Source organism: Gymnoscopelus braueri, assembly GCF_963280865.1.
Source record: "Gymnoscopelus braueri genome assembly, chromosome: 14".
Classification (NCBI taxonomy): Eukaryota; Metazoa; Chordata; class Actinopteri; order Myctophiformes; family Myctophidae; genus Gymnoscopelus; species Gymnoscopelus braueri.
This window is the reverse complement of record NC_137619.1, coordinates 21,746,746-21,756,745: the sequence shown is the minus strand read 5'-3', so window position 1 is coordinate 21,756,745 and position 10,000 is coordinate 21,746,746. Positions and strand designations below refer to the sequence as shown.

Genomic DNA, 10,000 nt, shown 5'->3' with positions numbered 1-10,000 from the left:
CTGAGGGCGTTTTCGTTTTGTGAAGCGGTTTCGGGAGCTCCTGTTTGTTGTTTCGTTTTCGTTTGTTTTACTTTTAACCACATGAACCCTGGCGTCTCTATTCTCGAAAAATACTCGAAAATAGTACTCGAAAATATCAGATCTACAAGCTCATAGATTGGCCACAAGTTTGTAGATCAGCTATTTTTGGTGTAGGAGGAAGAAAGGAAAAAAAGGAGCGGGCTTAACATAGACCCTGTGGGACTCCGCTCAACAACGTATATAGGGTTTAAGTGCTTAAAGCCTGCTGTCATCATTATAAATAATTATAATACAAATTTGAATTCTCTACTATTATGTTGACCAGGCAAATGTGTTGTGTGAAACATGTTTGCTTGACTGGATGGACCCTTCATGGTTGGGGGTGGGGTGGGGTGGGGGGCGGGTATTACAGGGTCATGCTGTAGCGGTCGAGGGACCAATGAGAACCCGGTTGGGTCTGGGTTGGCACGGCGCGGCAGCCCTGCTGTTGCCGATGAGAGCGATGACATCTACGCGCTCTGGTAATAAACAGCCGATGAGTAATGGCGTCTGAGCCTGGGCTGAACTCTGACCTCCCTCCAAAGTCTTTTTTTTGTGTTTTGTTTTACCTTCTCGTGTGTGTGTGTGTGTGTGTGTGTGTGTGTGTGTGTGTGTGTGTGTGTGTGTGTGTGTGTGTGTGTGTACTTGCAAACACACACACACACACACACACACACACACACACACACACACACACACACACACACACACACACACACACACACACACACACACACGCACGCACACACACACTGGTGACATTCTATAGGCATGAGTAAAAATGGAGTGTTTCTCCAAAACTAAAAAAACATTCTAACCACCAGGATTTAGGGAAAAATCATGTAACCCTCAAGTATAAGCATAGCCCCCCACCCCCACCTCTAACTCTGCCCACCCTGCCACACTGACGCCGCCCCCCAGATTCCACCACAGTCACAGGGTCCGGCGCAATGGTTCTCAAAGTGTGGTCCGGGGACCCCCAGGGGTCCTTTAGGGGGTTCCAGGGGGTCCCCAGCTAAATGATTGAAAGTTAGGAACCAAATAGACCCCTGTGGGTCTGTAACTACGACCGGTCCATTTGGTACAATTGGACAGTGTCGGAGTTAAATTACCACTGAGGATTTTACAGTTTAGATTGGAGTCCCACGGATTTTCTTTTAAGTATCAACTGGGGGCCTAACTGTGGCCTAATGCATATCAAACTGGGAGTCCTTGAAATGAAAGCGTTTGAGAAACACCGGTCCAGCGTGACCACATCCACTGCTGCTCCAGTACCACTGATGTGGGGTTCCTGGCCTCCCCAGCGCCTCAGCCAGCGCAGAAATGAATTATATCGGTTTTCACACCTGTTTCTGCTCAAAATACCCCCCCACCACCAACCAAAAACCCACCCACCAACCCACCTACCCCGGCTGTATGCCGGTGTGTGTTAAAATGTTTCCAGGAGGGCCAAAACGTGCCGCCTTCCCCCCAGCCCTGGTACATCTGCGGCGCGCGAGCAGCTAAATTGCACTCTAATTGTATTAACGGGGGGATTATGCCTCCCAGTTGTTGTTTTTTTATATTTTATATTCTCTCTCTGTGCTTTTTTACACGTTTTGAGGGGAGGAGGTGAAAAAAAGGGGCTCGCTGAGGGTTTGTGGTTTTGGCTTTTTCTCGTAGCTTTCTTTTTTACGAGCTGCTATCGCAGCTCCCCTTCATTACACTGGATCTGTGTACAAATAGGAGAGAACGAGAGCCAGAGGGAGAGAGCGTGTGTGCCCTCCCTTTTTGTGCACAGGCAATACACACTCGTACCCAGTAAAATGCTGAGTGTTAATTTAACTCTGAACATGGCGTTACCAGTGTATAAATTAAAATCCTGAGTGTTAACTCCTGTACAGCCTGATTTTACTTTATCGTCCGAAAATAGCCACTCTACAAGCTCACAACGTGTCGCATCGCAGAGTTGAATTGACACACACACACACACACACACACACACACACACACACACACACACACACACACACACACACACACACACTTTTCACACTCACTCTTCCAGCATCTAACAGTGAGTTGAATGACTTCAACTGTGTGATCAGTCTGAGCCATATTAGGTTCTCTCGCTCTCTGTCTCAAACACACTGAAAGCACACACACGCAAACACACACACACACACACACACACACACACACACACACACACACACACACACACACACACACACACACACACACACACACACACAGTGTGGCAACAATCTAAAAAGGTGGGGGGGGGGTGGATTCCATCTAATTACTCTATCACATAATTTCACAAATTGGCTTTTCATAGGGGAGCGGGGAGAGCGGAGAGCGCTGGGGATTAGAGGCCCGAGCTTTCATTTACTACTCATTTCTTGTTAAATTAAACAAGAAAATACCATTTGTGAAAAAGAGGGTGAACACCAGGGGGTTAACAAAGGAGAGGGGGGGGGTGTGGGGGGTGGATTCCAACAACACAATAGGAGAGACAGAGCATAATGATAAGTGGTCGTTATTTCTTCTTCTTCAGAGGCCCTGTTTTTTAAAAGCCACAAATATGCAGTGGCCTCCACTGATGAAGTTTAGTTTTTTCTTGTTTTAATGCCTAATATTGCATGCTATGTAAAGTAAAAAAAAAATCATAAATAAATATTTACAGTAAGTCAGTGCTTCTTTTTTATTTCAAAGAACCCCAATAACCAGGTCCATTTGATCCCATTTGTATACGCACAGTGTTAAAGACCTGAAAGGTCCATTTAGAACCCAATCAAGGAACCCTGAGAGTCCCTGGACCTCATTTTGAGAACCACTGAAATAAGTAACACCTCTATCAAACCGCCCTGGACACTCGACCAGTACAGAAGTACATAGCGTATCACAACATCATTGGTTCGCATCCTGCTTATGAGTATGAGCCATAGTCTCACGTATAGCGAGACGATCAGAGATCTCCCCCTAGCGATACGTCTGGTGTCCTCTAAAGTCAGTGTAGATGCCAAAACTGGGTGGAAACAATCGGGAGGCTTAACCCATTAAGACCTAGAACTGTGTCATTTTTTTATTTGAGCTAAAAAAGTATTATTTTACACTTTAGGCTATTCAAAAATAGCAGATCTACAAGCTCATAGCGCGGCACCGAGTGCCGCGCTACGAGCTTGTAGATCTGCTATTTTTGAAAAATCGTGAAAATGTGTGCAAATCTTTGAATATATATATTTTTAAAGCGAACATTTTTTACTCAAATCTTTGCTTCTGGGGGGTGCCTGGAACAATATATTTTGATGGGGGTCTGCGGCCAAATACATATCATTTTGGGGGTCTTTGACATGAAGAAGATTGAGCACCACTGATATAGAAACATACGTTTTTCAGAAAACTGTTGAGATTTAGGAGACATGTAGAATCGGCTTCAGGTCTCAATGGGTTAAATAAATCAACTGCATTGCAGAACCAATGCAAGCGCTCTAGGGCGGTCCGTCATATTGGGACGGTGATGTGATTTCCACATCGACACTGGCACCCCGCTGCTCGAGTTGACACCCAGCTCTGATTGGCGGGGCGTCGGGGGCCTATCGCGTCTTTTGGCCCGTCCAAGTTGGCCGAGCCAAATCCTTGTGTGATGCACTTGACCCGCCGATGCTGTCAACAAGCTTATGTGGACGGTGAGGTCATTGGGCGTGTGGGAGAGAAGTCAGCCAGCCGTGAGTGTGTCGTCATCCTCCCAGAATGCACTATGGCCCCTCTGTCCATGTAAACTTTAACCCATTAAGACCTGGAACTGTGTCATTTTTTGATTTGAGCTAAAAAGCATAATTTTACACTTTGGCTATTCAAAAATAGCAGATATATAAGCTCATAGCGCGGCACCGAGTGCCGCGCTACGAGCTTATAGATCTGCTATTTTTGAAAAATCGTGAAAATGTGTGAAAATCTTTGAATATATATATTTTTAAAGCGAACATTTTTAACTCAAATCTTTGCTTCTGGGGGGTTCCTGGAACAAAATATTTTGATGGGGTCGGCGGCTAAATACACGTAATTTTGGGGGTCCTTGACATGAAAAAGATTGAGCACCACTGATATAGAAACATAGGTTTTTCAGAAAACAGTTGAGATTTAGGAGACATGTAGAATCGGCTTCAGGTCTCAATGGGTTAAAATGTTCTATGCTTCTGCATTACTATGAGTGGTTACCTATGCTGTGTGCAAACAACTCTGAGCTGGATTGAAAAGTGCTATGAAAATATAGTTCATCGTTATTTTGTACCACTAGTAGTAATAGTACTACTTTTTTCTACCTTTACTCTCTTGACAGTTTTTCTACACACAGCTAAATCTGTGTCTTACTTAACTTTACCCATAAGGGCCCACGTTTCTTTTTTTTTTACACTGTCAAAGTTAAATTAACACGGTGGATTGTCATTTGAGGGACACAAGAATGTTCGCTACATCTATTTACATGGCACTGTGGCTTCGACCCTTGAGAATTCAACAATTTCCCCGTCAGCGCAACAGAACACCACAAAAACGTCCCCAGCGATGACAAGAGTGTCTCCAAAACACATTTCCAAAACAGGGCGAGTGACGTCATTGTCGCATAATACAGTGTTAATATCTAACATCCTCGTGTGGTGTACTCGCTCATCGTCCCCATGGATTCTCTCCGTGTCCCTCCCCTCTGTACCGAATCCTCCTTCCAGTCTCCCCACCACCACCACCACCACCACCACGATTAGAGTGTTCATGGTCCCCAGCCTGGCGTGGTGCTTGCCCCCCCTCCCATTTTTCCACTCCAGCAAAATAGCTGCTCCCCCATGGCTCCAATACGTTTCTATTGCAGTGGTTTTCAAACGTTTTGTGCGAAAGGCAATATGGGAAAGTTGATCTCAACGCACACCTGTATTCATAGCGAAAATAACAGTAGATCTGCCTTTTTTCTTTTCTTTTTTTTTTTACATTTGTGGAAAACAAATAATAATTATATTTAAAACGTTCACCTATAATAATAACATAATAATTGATGATATGTAATAATAAAGTGCATTTGACGTACATTTTGCCTTCGTATTGGAAAAAGAGGTCAAACTAAGTACTGATATAGTAAAAGTAATTCATAACTTTTTGTATAGTTATACACTATATATATACATAATGTGTGGTTGTCACACAATCCCAACACACATCTGGCACACCGTTTGGGAACCACTGTTGTATTGTATTGCATTGTATTCTATTCTAGATTGACAGTTTATATTTCCCCCGTGTATAGCCGTCTAGCCATTTGTAACTCAGAGAATGTACAAATGTCACCAAATCGGGTCCATTTGGCTACATTTGTACACTCTCTGTTTGAAATGAACACCAAGGGTTTCACTGTGTATGTAGCATCTGTACAGTATAAATGCATGCATGCTACTTGCATCATGTGTGTCTAATCGGCGTGTGTGGCGTCTATCTCCAAAAGGCCAGCAGGCTCTCAACGTTTCAAACAAAAAGCAGCTGATGTATGTGTGTATGGCGGAGCTCATGGCTCTGTGTGGTCAGACCAGCACCGGCTGAAAGACACGGTGGGCCGTTTGAAGCCGGGCAAAAGGCAGAACTCTCCCACAGCCCTTCTCCCTGGTTCTGTAGGTTTACAATCCATCCATCCCTGCCTCCAGCTCTTTTTCACATTCCCTCTTCCTCTTGGTCTCTCTCTCTTGTTGCATTTTCTTAACATTTACACCCCTTCTCTCCCTCCATTCTCTCATCCTCTCTTTCCTATTGTTTTCCTCTCCCCACCTCCCCTCCGTTTTCCTCAGAGTTCTCTCTCTCTCTCCGTCCCCTGACACGTCTTCTTAAGCCCTTCCCTCTGTTTGAGATCTAACGACACCGAAGCCTAAACACAACCCAAGGTGTAATACGACACTGAAGGTGTGTTACTATGTGTGTGTGTGTGTGTGTGTGTGTGTGTGTGTGTGTGTGTGTGTGTGTGTGTGTGTGTGTGTGTGTGTGTGTGTGTGTGTGTGTGTGTGTGTGTGTGTGTGTGTGTGTGTGTGTGTGTGTGTGTGTGTGTGTGTGTGTCTTCTGTGTGTGCAGAAGAGGAGTGTGTGACCTGAATTTCCACATTCAGGATGTGTACATCGTTCAAACACCTTTCCTGTAAGGCTTCGCAAGCCCGGGAGGCGGTGGGGGGGTCGTTGTGGGGCTACGTCATCGAGTTTTGCGTGTGTTTTTGGGGTTAGGTGTAGCGTGGCTTGGAAAAGAGGCGGTTTCTAAGAGGCGTAACAGAGGGTCTACGTGTGCGCACGCAGGTGCATAGAGTGATATTATGTCTGACTTTACACTTAAGACCATCAGGGATCTAATTATAAACTCATTATCTCATATGTAGGACTGACAGAATCAGAATCAATCTAATATGCGCCTTCAAACCTGTAATGTCTAATATGGATCACTGTTTTACGGGGAACAGATGACATTTACTCAGATTACTGTCACTTCCAATTACATTTAACACCTGTTCTGTATTCTTTAATTCGTGGAAATTATAAAAATTGTTTCTGTTTCACACTTTTCCTCGGCTGCAGAAACAATTGAAACCCCCCCCCCCCCCCCTCTGGAATTAATAACCTTCCATTTACACCATCTCATCCTATTGAAGCATTTGCATGCATTTCTATTTGTATGCATTTCCTGTAAACTGCCATTGTGCTTCCCTGTGCATGAAATATGTGCAGCACAGACAGAGATTGAGGTGTGACTTGATTTTACTCCCAGTTTGATTTATTGGCGATAAGTGCACGTGTCGTCTGCGCATCGGGATCGCATTGCTTTGCGGTGAGAAGAGAAGAGGAAGTGAGAAGGGCCCATCAGAGTTGTGAGACTGCTGCTATACCACTTCAATACAACCCCAGTGTCTGCTGTTCACAGGTGTGGGGAAGGCCGCGGGCCGTCGTAGCTACAGTACACTGTAAAATCCTGAGTGTTAAAGGTGGTGTAAGTGATATCTCTTTGTTCAAATAAGTGTTAAATAGCTCTATATTCTGATAGCAATCATTGTTATATAGAGTGTTTTGTTCAGCACCAGGGATCTCCCCATCTACTCCAGCTCTTTAGCAAACAGAAAATACATTTTCAGGTCAGGATACCAATCGTAAACAATCAGGAGAGAGGCCTCATACGGGATACATCAGCATGTGAAATGGGAAGTGATGAAACAATAACAATCAGCAAAATTGGAACTGGAACACTATACAATTTAAGCAAATAAATAATCTTTGTGGGGTTCTCTCTTCTGATCGGATAAAAATGGTATCCCAAACGGAAAATGTATTTTCTGTTTACTAAAGAGCTGGAGAGTAGGGGAGACACCTGTTACTAGCAACGATTGCTCAAAAAATATAGAGCTTTAACCTTTTAACCAAAAACTTTAGCTACTATGAGGTGTAAGAAAAGGTAGTTACAGGGAATGACAAGGACTTTAATTTCACATGCACGTAACCTGAGACGGCAATCTACGGCTACTTTTCTTTATCTACCATTCGGTTTGGAATGAACATAGATCTGTGTATCTCACACCGTGGTCTGGGGTCCAACAGTGGTTCATGACATAATAGTGGTAGAACACTTTTAACTTTTAAAAGGAATTTGGGGTTATTAGACATATTGGATCCCAGACCAGTATGGGATCAGCTGAGATGGTTTAGAGTAGACTGTGTCTCATCACTGGACAACCGCAGGTCCAACCAAATTCCCACTCGGCACAACACACCCTTGTCTCCTCTGCGTTAAAGTTAATCGGTCGGATGGTCCTCAAGTTAAGTGCGAGACAGACAAGGATGTGAGCATCCACGCTGATTAACAATAACGTTCTGTAAACGTTGAATAGTGAGTGCTGTGTTGAAATACAGAATGGATTTTGTTGCTGTCATTACTACTATCGTTCATCTAATCACTCTGAAAGTGATCCCAAGCATATTTCCCCACTGTCATCCACTTGAGTTAGAACTATTATTAAAATGATACATTTATAAGTTATCTTTATAGTTACAGTTCTAGGTGTGGAAGGCCCTTTAACTCTAATCCTCAACCTAACTTTAACCCCGAACACTAAATCCATCTTTAACAGTCACAATGGTCAGGAACAGTGCCCACAAGTCGTGTCAAAGCTATATTTTCCCACGCTTGCTTTTTTTCAAAACAACTCACAACAACACTCTATACTGCCACAAGCATGCACAGAATAGCGCTGGTATTCTTGCCGATAAGTCAAGGGTAAAGTTAAAAAACCACAGGCCTTCATGGAATCCCAGTCGTCTGATAAATAATGACAGATTGGTTTTTAATAATGTTCATCTATCTATGTGCGGCATTTATGGCCGACGGCGTGTTTCCTGGGCTTCAAGCTTATTCAGTTTCACCAGGCGAGGAGTGAGAGAGCGCAGCACTGGAGAGATGGCCGGTAGATTACACAGACCCTGCTCTTTGATGTGTCCCGGCCGTGCGAGCTGGGAGGAATTGTATAGATGAGAGGGGAGCTGGTGGTGTGCGTTCGTGCGTGCGTGCGTGTGAGTGTATAGAAGTCTGTGTGAGTAAAGCCTAACTTATACTTGCCGAAAATAACTGGTTTTCAGCAAGCAACACCGTCATGTGCCAAAAAATATAAATATATTAGGTGTAGTGTGTGTGTGTGTGAGAGAGGGATCTTTCCCAAAGTGGCCACCAACATCATGAGGGCTTGGCGTGTGTGTGTGTGTGTGTGTGTGTGTGTGTGTGTGTGTGTGTGTGTGTGTGTGTGTGTGTGTGTGTGTGTGTGTGTGTGTGTGTGTGTGTGTGTGTGTGTGTGTGTGTGTGTGTGTGTGTGTGTGTGCGTGCGTGTGTGTGCTTTCAGTGTGTTTGAGACAGAGAGCGAGAGAACCTAATATGGCTCAGACTGATCACACAGTTGAAGTCATTCAACTCACTGTTAGATGCTGGAAGAGCCAAGCCCTCATGATGTTGGTGGCCACTTTGGGAAAGATCCCTCTCTTCTTGTTGCGCTTCTTCTCTTTGTCGGGGTCATCGTCGTCCCCCGTGCTGGGCGAAGCCACGCTGTTGTCCAGGCCGTCACCTGTCACATGACAGGGGAAACAGGAAGAGAAAAGAGGAAGATTAGACAACGCTGTTTGTTTACTTTCTGGATCGGTTGCGCCTCCACGTTCAAAGGGAATAAATATGATTTCCAAGGAATTCAAGGGGGGCTTTGTACGCGCAGACATTAAGGCTATAGAAGCACAACAATGGGGGGTGCAGAGAATGGCTAGAAACCAGCACCAGAGAAACCCATTCATTTTTAATCCTTTTTTTATTTTTTATAAATAACCCTGCCTTTCATTTCGATTCCCCCACTGCCGCTTGGAAACACAGCGAGCTCTCGCATCTCATCGAGAGAGAACGGGAGACGGAGGGGGGAAGGAAGCAACAAAGGACTTGTAAGGTCGCATTTCCCCACTCTCCCATCCCAGCCCGCGCAGAATTGAAAATGACAGAGGGATTTAGTCTTTATTATCCTGAGGGGGAAATAGTTATTGAAGCGGCAACCCCGTCGCTTTACGCCGTTTTACCTGGGGTGGAGGAGTTACACAGCGCTACAAAAGGGGAGGTTAAGAGCATCGTGTGGGGGTGGTGGGGGGGGGTCAGCAAAGGAAAAGGTGGTGCGGGGGGTGCTTGGAGTCGGAGACACAAACAGCGCTAACAAAGCTAGCTGCTTTTCATAACAATGGCATTCGCGGGTGCTTACAGCAACCTGTAGGGCTTCGATAAGGCTCTATTTAAGGCCGGCTAACCTCACCTAAGGGAAACACTGAGACAGCTTAGTGTGTTTGAGCACTGAGGGGAGTGAAAGCAAAAGGCAAAAGATGCTCCAAGGAGGCCTTTTCTCTGCCTGTCGCTCTCCCGCTTGCATTCAAAC

General features: G+C 44.9%; 1 protein-coding gene across 1 annotated transcript in view; it reads right to left on the bottom strand.

The window, feature by feature from the left end:
- The window catches only part of meis1b (Meis homeobox 1 b), an 83,453-nt gene that overhangs the window by 30,118 nt on the left and 43,335 nt on the right, over window positions 1-10,000 (bottom strand). The window contains exon 8 of the mRNA XM_080449459.1: window positions 9,015-9,160. Coding sequence (XP_080305585.1) covers window positions 9,015-9,160 — 146 coding nt within the window. The remainder of the gene's footprint in view (window positions 1-9,014; window positions 9,161-10,000) is intronic.